The sequence below is a fragment of the Nanorana parkeri genome, unplaced genomic scaffold (assembly GCF_000935625.1).
Source record: "Nanorana parkeri isolate BGI_ZX_2015 unplaced genomic scaffold, ASM93562v1 scaffold977, whole genome shotgun sequence".
Lineage (NCBI taxonomy): Eukaryota > Metazoa > Chordata > Amphibia > Anura > Dicroglossidae > Nanorana > Nanorana parkeri.
In genome coordinates, this window is record NW_017307245.1 from 582,520 (window position 1) to 602,102 (window position 19,583).

The window sequence follows — 19,583 nt, forward strand, 5'->3', positions numbered from 1 at the left end:
TGCCACCAGCAGTGTCCTTGATGTTTTCAAAAGCCAATCCAAAAACACATTGGGGGGGAATTTATCCAAACCTGGAGCAGTCGCCCATGACAACCAATCAGCTTCTCTTTTCAGTTTGTTCAGAAAAGTGGATGCTGATTGGCTGCCGTGCACAGCTGCTCCAGATTTTGATAAATTCCCCTCATTGTTCCTCGAAGGCCGTGCGGATAATAGACTTCTTGCACACAGATTCTGCAGTCTAGCATTTTAAGCAAAGTGCCCTACACATACTGTATGCGAGAGATGCAACTGGAGGACTCCAGCAAACTCTCATGCTACCTCCATCTGCTGCACATGTAGAACAAGAAAGGGATCATCCAATGGTTAGGTCGCTTCTATAGGATTTTGACCGGTAAGACGCGATGTGACAAATTACATTCTCCGCCAGAGTCGGTTTTGAAGGAGGACTAGCCGGCGAGAACAGAGCTCTGCAAAGGGCTTCCAAATGCTTACTGATTGGGTCCTTAAAGACAGGCGGAGTCTCCACCGTTATAGGAACCTTGTTGAGTGTCTCTCCAGCCAAAAACTGACAACGTGTCCTCTGCAAGGTTTCCCCCACATACGATCATATGTTGTATTTCATGTCCTTCGAGAAGGAGTTAAGGAGTTGCCCGCCCCCCCCGGTCTAGTAGCTATTATCATCCAACATGACAAATGTATACAATGGGTTGTATTACGGATGCACCAATACTAGTATCGGTGGCGATACCAAGTACTTGTACTCGCCCAAATGCTCCGATACCTTCCACAATACCGGAGAACGTGGAGCCAGCTTCCCAGGCAATCAGGAAGCTGGCTCAATGCTGTTTGGCGGGGAAGATGATTTCCAAGCCAATCATTGAGACGGCTTCCCGGCTAATCAGGAAGCTGTGCGGCGATTAATGACCCGCCTCCTGGTTTCCTGATGGGCCAGGAAGCCGGTTCCATGCTGATTTTCTGGGAAGCCGGCTTCCCGGCCAATCAGCATGGCGCCGGCCAAACCGCATGGAGCCAGCTTCCCGGCCAATCAGCATGGCGCCGGCTAAACCGCATGGAGCCAGCTTCCCGGCCAATCAGCATGGAGCCGGCTTCACGGCCAATCAGCATGGAGCTGGCCAAACAGCATGGAGCCGGCTTCCAGGACAATCAGGAAGCCGGTCATTACTCGCCGCTAGGGTTCCTGATTGGCCGGGAAGCTGGTTCCATGCTGATTGGCTGGGAAGCCGGTTTCCCGGTCAATCAGCATCGAGCTGGTGAAACAACATGGAGCCGACTTCCCAGGCAAACCTCTGACCAGATTGCTTGGGAAGCCGGCTCCATGGGAGCGGAAGCACCAGTATCGGTGCTCAGTATCGGTGCTCAGTATCGGTGCTCAGTATCGGTGCTCAGTATCGGTGCTCAGTATCGGTGCTGGCAAAATGTCGGTACTACTTAATGCCGAAAAACCGGCATCAGTGCCTCCCTAGATCATACATGTACAGTAGTGGCGCTGTGTATATGTTGTTTCTCTCTGAACACTTACCTAGATGTCGCTGGAAGAACGCGAGAGTCACATGGATAATAATTTCCATCCCCACATACGGATCAATTTCTCCCTTCAACTTGAATATTTTCCCTACAAGATAACCGGTGAGGAAGGTGAAGTCCGGGAAGCTCTGGTGTACACTGCCCCTGTACAGGGAGAAAGGAGAACTGCGTCAGGCACACGGAAAGAGCTCACTCCTTAGAACAAGGATAGGCCATCTCAGAACTCCAGCTGTGGTGCAACTACAAGTCCCATCGCATGAGGCACTGCAAGACACCGACAGCCACAGGCCTGACTCCCACAGACAGAAGCATGATGGAGTTTTAACACAGCTGGAGAGCCGACGTTGCCTACCCCTGCCTTAGATCATCACTGTAACATGCCTAGTACATGGAACAACCTAACAGTACAGTCCCCCGCTTTGTTCTAGGGAGGAAAATAAAAGTTATACTCACCCGATCCTCCGAGCCAGCCGGCTGTGACAGCGCTCCCTCCAGCCTGTCTCCTCTTACCATCTAGCAATGATATGTCCCTCAGTGTGCTCACATCCTATACACTGTATATCCAATGTGATGACTCAGGGACCTTAGACGTCTGCAGCAGAGGGGGAGCAGAGGCTGGAAGGACCAATCTAAGAACAAGCCGGGTCAGACCAACATGAGCAGTTAACCCTTGCATTGTGGGGGGAGGGGGGTGGAGGCGGCTGCTGAATGACATTTCTCTGTATACAAGATGGAAGTATGTGGCATGGGGGAAGACCAGCGAAGTAAAGGCTCCTCCGTCCATCACTCACATCCCATGGAACGTTAGGAGTGGAAGATTTAGTGAGTTGAACAATGAAGATCACCAGCACACAAAGGAAGTAAATCCAAATGTTCTTTTATTCAGAGAAGAATAGAGGGGTCCCTTCTTCAGGGAAGACATAGTCACCTCTATGTCATTATATTTTCACTGATGAAGGCACCCTGTGTGGTCACGAAACGTCGGCTTCATAACACTTTCTTCTCTGAATAAAAGAACATTTGGATTTAGTTCCTTTGTGTGCTGGTGACCTTCATTGTTCAATCCTTGGATCTGCATGGCTCCATCCGTGGACATCACTACCAACGGTCCCCATTGCTGTATGATGTGTAGGGGATACCTCGGGTTACTAGATGTAGGGAGTTATCGCCATCCGCTCTCAGTTATTACTCAATACAGCGGCCTGCATTTTGTACCCCATTCATAAAATGTAGGCTGTAGTATGGAGCCTGTGGTACGTCAACTAATTCTCACTCCTGAACACAGCAGAAAGAACTTGATGATTGAAGGGAAGCAGGCCATGTGACTTTGGGAAAAAAAATGGGAGAACCCAGTCATGTGACCTCTCATTCTGGTGTTTTGCACTCTGTCAGATTCAGGATATGTTCACACCGTGTCCAGACCAGATCTGGAGCTGATCTGCAAATTGAGTGTAAAGCGTTTTTGCTGTGTTTTTGACACGTTCCAGTGCGGGGGGGGAGGGGGGGGGAAGATTAGCTTAAAATGGGCTTTCCGGTGCCGTCCAGTGCATTTCCTTGCATTTTTTATACGTTTACATGCGTTCCACACCAGAAAATATAGTGCATGCAGCAATATTTTCCCCGCAGCAGAACAAACTGCACTGTGTGAACAGAGTCCAGATATACCATAGGAACAGTGGCGTCACAAGAGGGGTGCGGCCCACACCCGGGTGACACCATTGCAGGGGTGACACCAAAATTACTGTCATTTTGGTGTCACCCCCTTAAAAAGTAGGGTAAGCGATCATGGACCGAGAGCCCGACAGTGTCAGATGAGAGGAGGGGACGCGGCAGCATACCTCATCCCGCCAGGTGAACGTTCCCTCCTCTCTCTCTGCCGGCGTCCACCACCAAGATGGCCGCCGGCAGGCGTCAATTAGACGGCCGCGCATGCGCAATGATGTAATCTCGCACGCGCGTGATGCCGTCACGGCAGGGTGTCACCCAGTCTCCGCTCCGGGTGACACCCGGCCTCGGGACAGCACTGCATAGGAATACATTGGGATGCACTTCAGATTCTGGTCTGGAGATGATCGGGAATGGTGTGAAGCTTTTAGACTCCTGAAGCCAGCGGAGCACAACGCACATTTGCGAGCTAATCTCTGAACTTTATAAATAGATGGAGCTCTTTATAAGCAGCAGTATGGCCGCAGAATGGTAAACGCAGCTAGATACATATCTGCAGTGGCTGTAAACATACTTGATGGTGATCATCTTCCTCTCCACGCTGGAGGAATCCATCTTCTTCATGATCATGACATTGTCCACCCACTGGAACTTCTCGGAGTTGACAAATAAGACCGGCTGGTGGATGACAGAGAAGATTTCATCTCGGAGAGAGAACATCCAGGCATCCAGAGCGACACCACACCTACAACCACAACATAGCAACATGTCATAAGCTTAAACGGTCATTAAACCCTCATGTTTTTTGCATATGTCTACAGCTAGCAAGCAGTAGATATATGCAAAAAAACCTTTTGAAACAGGTTGAAACTTACCAGTGTCTTCGCCGCGCGCTCCCGTCTGAACATCTAAAGAGCCTTGGGGCGGGCATATGCGCAGTTCAGATGTTCGGCCGGGAGACGAGAAGAGACACAAGGTAAGTCTATGGAGCAGCGTGCACCCGCACAGATTCCGTGGGGCATGAGAGAAGAGGAGGACAGAGGAGTCAGTGCTGGATCGGAGACCCGCACCAGCGCTTTAATGTCACTGTAAGCACTGCAAGATGGTTTCTAACATTGGAATCACAGGTTATCTTTATACAGAGCACACTGTACTGTACATCAGAGGTGTTCAATGACCTTTACCTGGTCATTGTTTGCATTCCTCATTTTCTGATCTCATCATTTATTAATAGGGATCCCTCAAACGAATGTTTCTCATAATGAAAAGACTCCACACATTTCTGTGGAGCTCCATCCGGTGCACGGTGGCTATAAGCTGGGTAAAGGTTTTTTACATCACATGCAATGGTAAGGATTTCCCAACCAAAGTGCTTTATTTCTAACACAGATGTCCCCTTCTAGGTGTGAGCGCCTCTGTCCCAGCATTGCCCTAAATATTAAAGTGACACTAAACTCCGGAGTTAAATCTTAAAAATACATTCAAGAACCTAAACTATTAACAAAAATTATCTTATGTGTGTATCACTCGGCTGTAGATCCTCCAATCATCTCTGAATTGGTGCTGACACTGTCCTTCCTTCTGGAGGGGGGCTACTTCTGTTCCCCCCCATCCAGAAGGAAGTTCTGGAGGGGGGAACATGGTCCCTGTGTGTGTTGTAAAGTAGTCACCGCTCCAAGCTCACTTCTGTGATGGACTACAATCTCAATACAAATTACTAAATTATATGTGAGATTGTAGTCCATCCCGGGTGCGAGCTTGGAAAACGAACGTGAGGGCGCAAGGCTAGGGGGACTAAGAAACTGATGGTAGCACAGTGGAGAAAGTAAGAGGAAATGGTTCACTTACTTTAAGTGGGTCTCGGGACCAGATGGATGTGTCAGTGTGTCCGTGTCACCGCTGGAGCAATGTGAAGTGCCGGTGGTGTGAGGACTGACGTCAGGCTGGGCTGCCGCTGCGGGGGGAGGAGATCGGGCTGTGAAATATGCGTATCCGGGCCAGTGTCCGGGCCGTGGTGAAGATGCAGAATGGAGAATCGGCCGGGGTGGTGATAAAGTGAGGAAGGATCAGGTTGGTGAAGCAGTGGGTGGAGGCTCGGGAGCAACGCGTTTCGAGGATGTTACCTCTTTATCAGGCTCATTAGGAATGAGCTTGATAAAGAGGTAACATCCTCTTTGAGCAAATCATTGCTCCAGCGGTGACACGGACACACTGACACATCCATCTGGTCCCGAGACCCACTTAAAGTAAGTGAACCATTTCCTCTTACTTTCTCCACTGTGCTACCATCAGTTTCTTAGTCCCCTTTAGCCTTGCGCCCTCACGTTCGTTTTTGTTTCACTAGTGCAGGCACTCCTCCTGTCTCTTAGGGCTGCAGGCGAGGCAGAGCTACAGCACCATATTCCCTTGGCCCAATCCGAGAGCGCTGTTCGTAATATTTGTATGTGCTAGAGTGGGGTGTGTAACCAAGACTCTCATCCTATAGCTGGGACCCGTGACTGGTGGGGCCTATAGTGAAGGATCCTCCGGCTGTATGGTCTACAGCAGAAGTAGGCAAACTCTGGTCTTCCAGGTGTAGTGCAACTACCAATCCCATGAAGAGTTGCAAGAGTCTGACAGCCAGATGCATGATCGGCTTCGTAGTTTCACCACAGCTGGAGGGCCGGAGTTTGGCTACCCCTGCTGTAGGCTAACCCCTTCCTGCCCTCAGTCTGTATATAAATGTTCCCCAGCACGATGCCAAACATTTCGTGTGGCTGGTGGCTCTTAATCCCGACTATCATAGACAGCTCAGGTCCTCACTGAGTATTTGGAACCAGCCAGAGTAGTTCACATATCTGATAAATGTCAGCTATGACCTAGTGAAGGTTTATTTTGTCAATGAAGTATGTGGTATACATGCAGGCTGGGTGCTTCATTGACTAAATAAAAGCCTCCGGTCTGCAGATGCCATCTTTAGGCCTCTGTGGGCTCTTCAGGCTCTACAGCCGGGTACGATTTGTATACCTTGTCATTGTCATGGAGCTCAGCTTCAGTAGGTGCAGGTCAAAGAGGCCATGATTGATGGAGAGTAATGACGTCTACCTCTTATGTGTTCATGGTTCTAAAAACCTAAAGAGAACCAAATAAGACACAGTCACGCCCTTACTTGAATCGTGAATCCCTGCCAAGAGCTTTGATTGCTGTAGCTGCCCCAAAGGAATGTCCCGCTGCTGCCACTCTCTGCACATCCATCGAGTCCTGAAAAGAGAAAAGGTCAGACTTGTGGAAATGTCAGTCAGAGGGACAAATAATCGTTTTGCTTTTGTTCTTATTGTGTAGTTTGGGCTTTATCAACCTGAGGCTCTTCAGCTTTGTGGAACCGAGTCTGTGCAATCAGTGCCTTGTGGGAGTATATCGCGGGTTCATGCAACGTTTTTCCCTAGCCTCACGTGTGTATGAACATAGGGACCCGCAGGAAGCAAGACCTGCGACATTGAAACGGTCACACGTCGACTCTATAGATCGGGAAGTGAGTGAACACATACCGTCACCCGCGGGGCGGGCACAGCTGGCTCTGCCTCTAGATAGGCAGAGTCCGCTGTCACTCACGCAGCTGGGCGGATCGCGACAGTATTGTGAGGATTTGTCCCGGCTCTGGCGCTCGCAGCATATAGTGGGCACTAGCCCGCTATATACTGAGCTTTGAGTCACAAGAGGAGGTTAGTGTATGTCCTCCCATGATCCTAAAGAGAACTATGGGATAAAAAGGTTACCCCCATAGTTCTCTTTTAATGATCAGGTGTGTGTGTCAATGCTTCATATTACACCCTAAACATGGTCAATAATGTGCATTTGGCCTTTCAATAAAATGAATTGATTGCCAACAATGAAAAGCAAACATTGCACATTACCGCTCTTCTGTCTACAAGCCCTTCTCATGAATGGTCCCATAAGAAGCATACTGAACAGGCTGGCGGGTATGGAGTATATGGTATATGTGTGTGTATATACATACATATACAGTATATGGAGTAGGGAGGTAGCATACATGGTGCTTCAATGCAGATAACAGCTTTGCGGAGGCTGGAGTTGTACTCTATAAACATCTCAGAAGTTCCCAGATCATCTTTTTGTATATTATATAAACTTTTATTTTGTCAGATGGAACAGCAACCAGAGACATATGAATATTGCAGTCCATGTAATTACAAAGACTTGATTTGTGAACCTGGTTCCAGTTATACAGAAGCGATGAATAGGCCATAAATCAATCAGTATTGGCTCATCATGAAACCCTCTGGCCTGGGTACATGGGCTTTTGTTTCCTTCAGAACGGCTTATCTCCCCATACTAGTCTATAGGAATGGAAAAGCAGCTCAAAATATGATCAACTGCAGATCAAATTCCCCTCATAATGAATGAAGAACTCCCTAGAAGTGTCTCAAATTGATGTGAAAAGCAGCTCATGAAAGTCTGTCCATGCAGGTCCTAGCTAGGAAGGTGCTGGAATATTTCTCTACAGAAGTGCCTATACTGCCTCCAATGGACCCACCTTTAACGGAAGCCAGTCAAAGTTGGATGGCAATGCATTGGTTACTGGTTTGCCAGCGTTGATATCCAGCATGAGGTCCAGAGCCTTGATGCACTCATCTGCCCTCTTCTGTACCTACAGACATAAAGCCAAGGACAATCATCCACAGGAATTCATTTGCAATAGAAAGATACATATAGAAGTCATAGAGAGAAAATGAGTCAACTATCTTCCTTCTGTAATCAATGTAACAATATTGGCTCGATAATGTTTAATCTGTGATGGGCTGACTCCTCTTCATACAATTTAAGATCTGGTCTGTATTCTCATTTCAAAACAAAAAAAAACAAAAAAAGTACGGGCATAATATATACACATACACACCGATCAACCATAATATTATGACCACCCGCCTAATACTGAGTAGGTCCCACTTTTGCCGCCATAACAGCCCTGACCCGTCCAAGCATGGACCCCACTAGACCTCTGGTGTGTGCTGTGGTATCTGGCACCAAGCCGTCAGAAGCACAACTTTTAAGTCCTGTAAGTTCTGAGGTGATCGGCCTCCATGGATCGGACTTGTTTTTCCAGAACATTCCACAGATGCTCGATTGGATTGAGATCCGAAGAATTTGGAGGCCAAATCAACACCTCAAACTCGTTGTTGTGTTCCTGAAACCGTTCTAGAACAATTTTTGCAGTGTGGCAGGGAACATTATCCTGCTGGGAGAGGCCACTGCCATCAGGGAATACCTTTTCCATGAAGGGGTGTACTTGGTCAGCAACTATGATTCCCCCATCCACTCTATTAAGTAGGGATGAACCGATACTAGTATCGGTGCCGTGTATTTGGGCGAGTACTCGTACTCACCCAAATGCTCTGATGTCTAGCCCGATACTTCCCGTTTAAGGAAGCCGGGCAGCACGTCATTACACACTGCCCAGCTTCCTCATTGGCTAGGAAGCCGGCTCCCTGCTCCCTCGTCACTTGTGACGAGAGAGCAGGGAGCTGGTTTCCCGGCCAATCAGGAAACGACTAAAGTAATGACTCACTGCCAGGCATCCTGATTGCTCGGGAAGCTGTCCAATCAGGAAGCCAGGCACCGTGTAATGACGTGACGCCTGGGTTTCTGATTGGCCAGAAAGCTGGCTTCATACCTCCTTGTCATCTCATGACGAGGGAGCATGGAGCCGGCTTCCCGGCCAATCAGGAAGCTGAGCATCACGTACACGGCGCCTGGCTTCCCGATTGGCCAAAAAGCCGGCTCCATGCTCTCTCGTCACATAGTGACGAGAAGCATGGGGACGGCTTCCCTGTTAACGGGAAGCCGGGTGGCGAGTCATTACAATCTTCACCTCTCCGAACACTTTTTCCAACCGTCCAACCTCTTACCTGCTCAAACCGGAGTGGGAATTCGTCTGCTCCTGGTTTGGGAGCCTTGTTATAAATCCACACCTCCTCCAGAGGGTCACACACATCCTCACAAGGGTCCGTAGGGGAGCTCTCCCGGAGATAAAACGTTGCAGATGCAGATTCATCTCTGTTAAGAAAGTATTACATTTAGATTTCCGCAATCTTTATTGCTCAGATAATGGCAATGCAGTAATCACAGAATGGACAATATTGGTGTGTGTTGTGTGCTGAGAAACTCCAAGGGATGCTTCCAATGAATACAAAAAAAAGATCCAAAAGGAAAAGTGAAGTACGATATCCAATTATATAAACATAAAAACAGGCAGCTAAACAGCATGTGGTTACACTATTATATACCCAATACAGAGAATATTTAAAACATACATATCCAACTTTACTGTGCAATATTGTACTATTACTTTAGAGGCCCTGCTGTAATATAGCATGAAAAATCCTGTACTTTACCTCCCCTCCTGTAACAAAGACCGCTGACTGCTGCTCTCTCTCTTTGTGCAGGGTGACTGGTCTTGTCTCCGCCCCCTCCTGTAATAAAGACCGCTCACTGCTGCTCTCACCTTGTGCAGGGTGACTGGTCTCGTCTCCGCCCCTCCTGTAATAAAGACCGGTCACTGCTGGTCTCTCTCTTTGTGCAGGGTGACTGGTCTTGTCTCCGCCCCCTCCTGTAATAAAGACCGGTCACTGCTGCTCTCACCTTGTGCAGGGTGACTGGTCTTGTCTCCGCCCCTCCTGTAATAAAGACCGCTCACTGCTGCTCTCTCTCTTTGTGCAGGGTGACTGGTCTTGTCTCCGCCCCTCCTGTAATAAAGACCGCTCACTGCTGCTCTCTCTCTTTGTGCAGGGTGACTGTTCTTGTCTCCGCCCCCTCCTGTAATAAAGACCGCTCACTGCTGCTCTCACCTTGTGCAGGGTGACTGGTCTCGTCTCCGCCCCTCCTGTAATAAAGACCGGTCACTGCTGGTCTCTCTCTTTGTGCAGGGTGACTGGTCTTGTCTCCGCCCCCTCCTGTAATAAAGACCGGTCACTGCTGCTCTCACCTTGTGCAGGGTGACTGGTCTTGTCTCCGCCCCTCCTGTAATAAAGACCGCTCACTGCTGCTCTCTCTCTTTGTGCAGGGTGACTGGTCTTGTCTCCGCCCCCTCCTGTAATAAAGACTGCTCACTGCTGCTTTCTCCTTGTGCAGGGTGACTGGTCCTGTCTCCGCCCCCTCCTGTAATAAAGACCGCTCACTGCTGCTCTCTCTCCTTGTGCAGGGTGACTGGTCTTGTCTCCGCCCCTCCTGTAATAAAGACCGCTCACTGCTGCTCTCTCTCTCTCTCTTTGTGCAGGGTGACTGGTCTTGTTCTTTTTCACCACATTGACTAATTGCACATCCAGAACCGATGGTGTATATGGAAGGTCATAAACATATTCTGCCGACACTATTGTATTCCATCTTCAGTATCTTCTAAATGAATCCACTTACCTGTGCTCAACTGCCGCAACTACAAAGCCCTGTGACGCCAACCCGATACAGATAGCTGAATACAACGTTCTGTAAAAAGACACACGTTTTAGAGATAGTTATAAAAGGTAATGTAGAACATTTTATAATGTTGAGGTCTAAAAATTATATTTTTTATATCCCAGCACATTTCTTCTTCCATCTGATGAAGTTGAAGTTACCTGAAAGCTCCGAGCCCGTGGGAGAATATGATGAGGGGGTATTTTTCTCCTGGTTTGAATGGTGCATTCAGCTTTGCCGGACATTTCACAGACCCTGCGCGTAGGACATAAAGGACATCAATGTTTTGCGGCCATAAAAATAAATAAACTACACACTACAGCGACATATTCAGTAAAGAGGAAGAAAGAAATGATGTGCTGTCTGTAAAGTGCAGCAAGCAGCAGCAACCAATCAGAATGCATTTCACTCAGCCAATCTAATACAAGAAGGATTCTCTTTGGTTACACAAAGTCTTGGCATCTTGGCTGTTGCATTGTTTTACTGAGTGAGCCTTTATGTGTTTATTTTATTCACACTCACCTTTAAAGTGACACTATACTCCGGAGTTAAATACTAAAAATACATTCAAATCCCCTAACTATTACCAACAATGTATCTTATCTGTGTATCACTCGGCTGTAGATCCTCCAATCATCTCTGAATTGGTGCTGACACTGTCCTTCCTTCTGGAGGGGGGCTACCTGTGTTCCCCATAGTCCCTATGTGTGTTGTAAAGTAGTCACCGCTCCAAGCTCATTCCCGGGATGGACTACAATCTCAATACAAATCAGTAAACTAAACATGAGATTGTAGTCCATCATGGGAGGGAGCTTGGAGCGGTGACTACTTTACAACACACACAGGGACTATGGGGAACAAAAGTAGCCCCCTCCAGAAGGAAGGACAGTGTCAGCACCAATTCATGGTCACATGTCCTAGTCACATGTGCCAGAGGTCAGGGAAGTAAAAGGAGATCTAGTAACCTGCCCTTAGTATACATGGCCACTGTCAGAAGACTGGGGAAGAAAAGAGGAATAAGGAATGCAAAGAATATAAAGCCGGCAATGATCTAGAAGTGTGTGTCTGTAGATTGTCATCACTAAACATTTCTAAAGGCACCTTTGTTGTTATTTTGAAGATCTGGGTAAAGTTCCTATTGAAGGTGTACTTTACATCCCTGCTTTCTTTTTCTTTTCTTTTGCCATCTGTGTCCAACTGGGGAGGTTTCCCTTTACATTCTGTCCCATACACACAGCAGGAAGTGAAAAGAAATCTCTCTAAAGTGAAGCTAGGAGGTGAACAAAATAAAAATCACTCGATGCTAAAGGGACGTGCATGGAGGAATCTTCCCGGCTGGCTATTGTATTCTTTCCACCCGGTCCCGTCGATGGAAAAAGTGACTTTTGTCGAGCCGGGTGGTGCCAGCAGGGCCACACGCTGCATCGAACGTCAGCTGATTCAGGACTCAGCTGATTGGAGCAACTGCCTTCATTCCTCCCTATTCCTGTTCTGGTGAGAATGATAAAATGTTGGATTCCCATCAATTTCTGTCTCACTGACATTAGTCACCAGGATAAAGGGAGAGGTTGAATCTCCCCAGCAGGGGCACAGACAACAATGAACACTTGACAGGGGTTCCGACCCTTCCATACTGCTTTCAAAAACTGAGCTAGTGATATTTCCTCCTGCCCGTGCACCTTCCCCCAACATTTCCCTTGAGATTGATAACACAACAATCCACCCCTCCCCCCATGCCAAGGTGCTAGGTGTCATCCTTGACTCGGACATCACCTTTCTTCCCCACATCCAATCACTATCCAAATCCTGCCACCTTCACCTTCGTAACATCTCCAAAATACGCCCCTTCCTCACCAATGAGACCGCAAAATTACTCATCCACTCGCTTCTTATCTCACGACTATTGCAACTCCCTCCTCATTGGCCTACCTCTACACAGGCCCCTCCCCCTTCAGTCTATCATGAATGCAGCTGCCAGACTCATCCACCTGACCAACCGCTCAGTGTCTGCAACCCCCCTCTGCCGATCCCTGCACTGGTTCCATCAATACCCCCACCACCCTCTGCCAATCCCTCCACTGGTTTCCATCCTCCACCCCTCTCTGCCAATCACTCCACTGGCTTCCATCCTACACCTCCTCTACCAATCCCTACATTGGCTTCCACTCGCCCAAAGGATAAAATTCAAAATACTAACAACCACTTATAAAGCCATCCACAACTCAAATCTTCAACCTGGTCTCAAAATATCACCCTAACCGTCCTCTCCGCTCTTCAAAAGACCTCCTGCTTTCCAGCTCCGTCAACTTCTACCATGCTCGCCTCCAGGACTTCTCTAGAGTCTCCCCCGTCCTTTGGAACTCCTTGCCCCAACCTGTCCGTCTATCTCCCACTCTGACTGCCTTTAGGCGTTCCCTTAAGACTCATCTCTTCAGAGAAGCCTATCCCACCTCAACCTAACCACTGAACCATCACATTCTCAGACAATTCATCCCCACACAGCTCCCCCATCATGTATCACTGGCCCCTCCCTTGTAGATTGTAAGCCCTCAGGGGTCGGGCCCTCCTCACCATCTTGTCTTGAATTGTATTGTGATTGTAATGTCTTCCTTATATTGTAAAGCGCTGCGCAAACTGTTGGCGCTATACAACGCCTGTATAATAATAATAATAATAACTATTTTGGCTTTACATGTGGTTGTATATATTGTATGTCACCAGCACACCATTTAGGTGAAATCGACAAAAACGATATTGTACAGACGCATTGATCCTATAGATGTTTAATCTTACCAAAGAAGCAGCTAAAAATATAATCAGTCAGAGTCCTGTTGAGCTTCAGAGTGTCTGCGAGTCCCCGGTAATACTCTTTTCGAGGAATCCATAGAGCTTCTTCATATTCATCGCTGTCCACACAAGGGTAGAACACTCGTAGAAAACTGCCCTGCATGGAATGAAACCACTCAGTGTCATGTGTGACTATAGGAGGAGAAGGAAAGACAATGCTGGCCCAGCAGTAATAATCCAGACGTGCAAACACAATCCAGAGTCTGGCCGAAACAAGAGCGCTCTGGCTGCACACGCAATTCTGTTTGGGTCATGAAAGAAATGAGAAGGAACGTGCAAGATCACGTTCTCAAACAATTCATCCCCACACAGCTCTCTCCTCATGTATCACTTGCCCCTCCCTTTTAGATTGTAAGCCCTCAGGGCCAGGGCCCTCCTTACCATCTTGTCTTGAATTGTATTGTGATTGTAATGTCTTCCTTACATTGTAAAGCGCTGCGCAAACTGTTGGCGCTCTATAATGTATAACAATAATAAAAAGATGGAGGAAAGAGGGAAGTCTCCTAACCAACTTCTCTTGGGGAGGGGGGCAGTAGTAATTGGGCAAGGTGCTATAACATGACCAACCACTTTGTATTCTGGGCTGCCCTGTGGACCTAATGTTGTCAGAGGGCCGTTCACTAATGTCTACAGACAGCTCAGCAGATATTTGGTGGGCTGTGTTCTGCTAATCCTTCACTATAAAGTCCAGCTAGCAGCTGACACTTTGCAGCTCATGATTGTGAACCAATCAGAGTGGTTCCTGATCCTTTGTGTCAGCTTTGACACATGACCAAATGGAGGCCATGACAAATTAAGCTTTCAGCCGGAAGACGCCACTGTGTCTGTGTGTACCTGTTTAATATTCTAACTAGGGATGCACAGATACCTCTACTGGTATCGGTGCCAATGCTGAGTATTTGGGCGAGTACTCGCCCAAATGCTCCAATGCCTAGTCCAATATTTCCGGTATCAGGAAGCCGGGGAGCGCGTTATTACACACGGCCCAGCTTCCTGATTGGAGAGTACCGAAAAAAAAATAACAATACTCTTACTCAGTACCGAAATACCGGTATCTGTGCATCACTAATTCTACCTGTCAAAAACATTGACAATACTGGGAAAAAAAATTCAGCTTATAAGAACAAAAACAGAGCAACCGGCGGTCGGCATTGCACTGGAAGTGATTCTGGCGGGTGAGCTGCTGTCAAATGGCTTCCAGGGGCTGGTAAAGGGTACGCCCACCCTGCTCTACACCCCCTCCTGCGGGCCCGGGACAAGCATCACGGGTGTCAACGGGTAGAGAGACCAGATCCCTCCCCATTAAAAAGGAGAACTATGGGGTTAGGGCTTTTCCCATAGTTCTCCTTAGGGTAACGAGAGGACACAAACTAGCGTCCTTCCATCACCCTAGGCTCAGTATACCGCGAGCTGTAGCTCACTGTATACTGAGACGCCACAGATGAAGCGGATCCCGACAATTGTGCCGGGATCCGCCCAGCACTGGAAGTGACGCTGATTACATCACTTCTGGTCCCTCAGCACTCATTCCTCAGCTAGAGAACCCAAGGAAGAAGATGTTCGAGCACGATCTGTGCTTGAATAGCTTCTTTGCAGTGGAAAGGTGACACTAGGGGTCTAATAGACCCCTTATGTCACCTTAAACAGAACCTGTCACATCCAAAATGCTATCACATAGGGGACTTGTGAGCGCAGGGCTGCGCTAGACGGCAGTACAGGGTATGGATAGTACATCCGCATCTGCGAAAGGAAGGAGCATTTGCCCAAATTTAAGTATAGCAGGTGAGGGGGGGCACATTGGAGGGGGTGATTCCATTTTCCCACATTCACCTGGGAAAGCGGAATCGCCCTTTAAAATAGAGGGCATTTCCATGTCTCATTCCATTACATATCCCAAATTAGGAAGATTAGTCCTCATTTCCAGAAAGCGGGTAGAGTCATGCAAATCATTCCTTTACATCCAAAAAAGCCAAACACCCAGAACCGCTATTGCAGAGTGTAAATGCAGCCGAATCTTATAGATCCATTTATACCAAACAGCTGTTCCAGGCTTCTCGGCCATCACCAGTGTAATGTATGAAAGCCACGGCTTCTCTGGAGGAGAAATGTTCACAACTTCAAATACCTGAATGGTGTGATCGCTCATCAGGTCTGTACAGCCGACTGTGTGGGGTCCCTTCCCACTGGGTATCCCACAGAAATGGAGACTGCTGTAGTTTCCCATCCTCACTGCTGCTCTGGAGTCTTCCAAGCGTCTGATGGGAACGCTCTTCAGAGCCTGCAAGAAAGCCAAACATGAATGTGTCTGCGGAGATAGACAAGTCAGAACATTTCAGCTTAAAGTGCATCCAAACCCAGGAACAAGGATGTAATATACTGCAGCTTACCAGGCTTTGCATGTGCTGCCTGCATTCCTTTTCTTTTTACCTGGTGATCCCGGGAATAACACACTTCCTGTCCCTGGGTGGCTACGCTCACACCTCCCCTATATCTATGGAGGGAGCCATAGTTGTCACCTCAGTTGGACTTGGCACATGTCTGCCTTTGGGGAGATTAGTAGTTTACAGAGGAAAGATGACATTGTGACAAGGACACGTCATTGCTGACAAGATCAGCAGGTAGTCTCTGTACTTCCTAAAACTATCGATCGGCTGATCAGAGGGGTGCCAACACCGCAACCCAGTGTGCGGATTTCTTCCAGTTCATCAGGAACCGGCTAAAAAGGGGAGAGGGGGCTCTTGGAACCAGTCCAGCAACCCGCAGGGAGCGGGGATCAGGTAAGTAAATCCTTCTTCAAACCAGCCCCTAAAGAGTACTTAACCCTTGCAGTGTGGGGGTGGCCCATGTCAAGGGCAAGGTGTTTATCTCCTCGGAGTTCTTCTTTGGCTTTTATCTCTCCGGAGTTCTTCTTCAAGGATTGGTAAGCTGCAATATATTCAGTTCTTGGGTTTGGTTATCCTGTACCCGATGTTGTTGAAGTGGACCACACACACACACACACACAAAACACACCACTCGGTGTAAACAAATTTACAAAACTCCATTACCCCCCAAAAAAACCTTAAAGCTCCCAGTCCTCGGCTTCCAGCCCACTGGTCCCTCGGTGATATCACTCAGCCTACCCCTGACCTCCTAGGAGAGGATCCCAGACATTGCAAGGATGTGCTCCTGCACTGTGCGGCATGCAGAGAGGAGCTGTCCACAGAATATACTGTGCGGGACGGCATACGCACTACAGATTTTTGGAGTACAGTGATCCGGAAAGTGACATACAACATGGAGTACAGAGGGCAGCGGTCCATGTTATTTAATGTACAGCACAACATGGGACTGTCTGGAATATGTAACATACAACATGGAGTACAGAGTGAGTGGTCCATGTTATTTAATGTACAGCACAACATGGGGCTGCCTGGAGTATGTAACATACAACATGGAGTATGGAGATCTGTAGTCGGAAGCCTGGCATGTACAGCTCAGCACAAACCTGTCCCAGTCAAGTCCCAGGGTACTGCAGGCCCATGGCCACCCCACCTCTCATCCTTCTGACCTGCAGAGGGACAATCCTCTACTGCTGGTAGGGAAAATATCCAGTTCTCTGGGCAAAAATGCCTTGTTGATGCCAGAGGAGAATGGCCAGACTGGTTCAAGCCGACTCAAATAACTGCTCATTATATGCGAGGTATGCAGAATACCGTCTGTGAACGCACGGCATATCCAGCCTAGAAGCAGATGGACTACAGCAGCAGAAGACCACACCGGGTGCCACTCCTGTCACCTAAGAACAGGAAACGGAGGCTACAATTCACAAGGACTCACCAATATGGACAATAGAAGATTGGAAAAACGTTGCCTGGTCTGAGAAGTATCGATTTCTGCAGCAACATTCGGATGCTCGGGTCACAATTTGGCATAAACAACATGAAAGGATGGATCCATCCTGCCTTGTATCAGTGGTTCAGGCTGGTGGTGGTGTAATGGTGTGTGGGGGGATATTTTCTTGGCACACTTTGGGCCCCTTAGTATCAATTGAGCATTGATAAATGCCACAGAATACCTGAGTATTGTTACTGACCATGTCCATCCCTTTATGACCACAGTGTACACATCTTCTGATATCTACTTCCAGTGGGATAACGCGCCATGTCACAAAGCTAAAATCACATCAAACTGGTTTCTTGAACATGATAATGAGTTCACAGAACTCAAATGGCCTCCACAGTCACCAGATCTCAATCCTATAGAGCACCTTTGGGATGTGGTGGAACGGGAGATTCCCATCATGGATGTGCAGCCGGCAAATCTACAGCAACTGCGTGATGCTATCATGTCAATATAATCCAAACTCTCTAAAGCCCCGTTCCCACTGTGCGATTTGCATATTGCGCGATAGCACGAGATTTGCCGCGCGATATCGCGTTCAAGCTTGCATTGAGCAAGCTTAAATCGCGGCTAAATCCGCTCCAAAAAGGGTCCTGCTGTAGCGACACACGACCCGCGACAGCAGGACCCTTTGCCCCCATTGAAATGCATTGGAGCGGTGATATTGCGGGAATTACCGCGCGATAAATCGCTCAATGTGAACAGGGCTTAAGGAACATTTCCAGCACCTTGTTGAATCTATGTCATGAAGAATGAAGACCAGAAAGGAGTCCAACCCGGTACTAGCAAGGTGTACCTAATAAAGTGGCCGGTGATCACACGGTCACATGCTACTGTATGCACATGTGCCCGGGCACTGGAACACACTGGATCTTGCTTACATACCGACTGTTCAGAATATGTAAATACCCCGGGGCGCATGGTCTGGGCACAGGGTCACTTTAGATCGTGCCATCTTCCAATACTACTATAAAGACTTTTTTGCCCAACTTCAGAATTTCGTAAGAGATTCATTGCGCAACCCGCAGACTTTTTGTAAACACTGGAGCGTGGAAAAGGCATCGAGTTGCGAAAGACCATTTATAACTACAAGAGGTCAAAAGCAAATAAAACAATTCTCACCCAATACAGAAAGCGGCTACGACCAAACAAATGTCTTGAAAAGCTTATGACAGGAGACATGTCAGACACTCTTCACCCCGCGTATTACATGTTCTCACTGAGAGTGCCGAGTTCAAGTACGTTTCTGTATTACAAGGATTGGATGTCATGTGTCACAGTCAGCAATGATTAGAACCCTGCGTTACAAAAGAAAAGAAGAAACATCAAATAAATGTCCGCTACGACTGCCATTGTGATCGGTGTGTATGCTGGAGGGAAGGCCGGCAATAGTGCAGGTCACAGAGCCCAAGCTTCATCATACAGCAAGCCACAAACAAGCAGACATGCGTCACATGCACAATCCCTGGTGGTCACCAGAACTAGTGTCCCCATTGGAGGATTGCCCATCTGTTTCTGTTCTGGTGACAACCCAAAGTTTGGGACAAAAAGATAAGCGTGAATCTCCTAAAGGGGGACGCAGCAATAGAAACCTGACCAAAGGAGGACAGCAAGACACAAGAGTCAAGTGGGGAGAACCTTGGAAAACCCTTCACCCCAACTAAGCTGAGCTATAAACATGGTGAGGTGCCACCATCTTGCTGATGGAAACCCTGCACAATGTCACTCTCTGGGTTCCTCTCTCCTTCTGACCAGCAAGGGAGTGACGCTTGGAAGCAGGTCAGTATTAATATGCTTTTCATGGGGGCAGATCACTACTGTGCAATGATCTTCATTTCATCTCCCTCTGCCCCGGATATATCTCAAACCTTGTCTCAAAGTATCACCCTAACCGTCCCCTGAGCTCCTCCAAAGACTTTCTGCTTTCCAGCTCCCTCGTCAACTCCTCCCATACTCGCCTCCAGGACTTCTCTAGAGTCTCTCCCATCCTCTGGAACTCTTTACCCCAGCCTGTCCGTCTGTCTCCCACCTTGACTGCCTTTAGGCATTCCCTAAAGACTCATCTCTTCAGGGAAGCCTATCCCACCTCAACCTAACCACTCAACCATCACGTTCTCAGACAATTCATCCCCACACAGCTCCCTCCTCATGTAATCACTTCCCCCCTCCTCTTTTAGATTGTAAGCCCTCAGGGC

General features: G+C 48.1%; 1 protein-coding gene across 1 annotated transcript in view; it reads right to left on the minus strand.

Moving 5' to 3' along the window:
• The window catches only part of PLA2G7 (phospholipase A2 group VII), a 19,549-nt gene extending 881 nt beyond the window's left edge, over positions 1–18,668 (minus strand). The window contains exons 1-10 of the mRNA XM_018566809.1: positions 18,511–18,668; positions 15,632–15,784; positions 13,453–13,603; positions 10,821–10,914; positions 10,621–10,689; positions 9,117–9,264; positions 7,745–7,858; positions 6,359–6,450; positions 3,785–3,955; positions 1,541–1,689 (exon numbers count right to left, since the gene is read on the minus strand). Of these exons, the coding sequence (XP_018422311.1) occupies positions 1,541–1,689; positions 3,785–3,955; positions 6,359–6,450; positions 7,745–7,858; positions 9,117–9,264; positions 10,621–10,689; positions 10,821–10,914; positions 13,453–13,603; positions 15,632–15,784; positions 18,511–18,570 (1,201 nt within the window). The 5' untranslated portion in view covers positions 18,571–18,668. The remainder of the gene's footprint in view (positions 1–1,540; positions 1,690–3,784; positions 3,956–6,358; positions 6,451–7,744; positions 7,859–9,116; positions 9,265–10,620; positions 10,690–10,820; positions 10,915–13,452; positions 13,604–15,631; positions 15,785–18,510) is intronic.
• Positions 18,669–19,583: the final 915 nt, after the last annotated feature.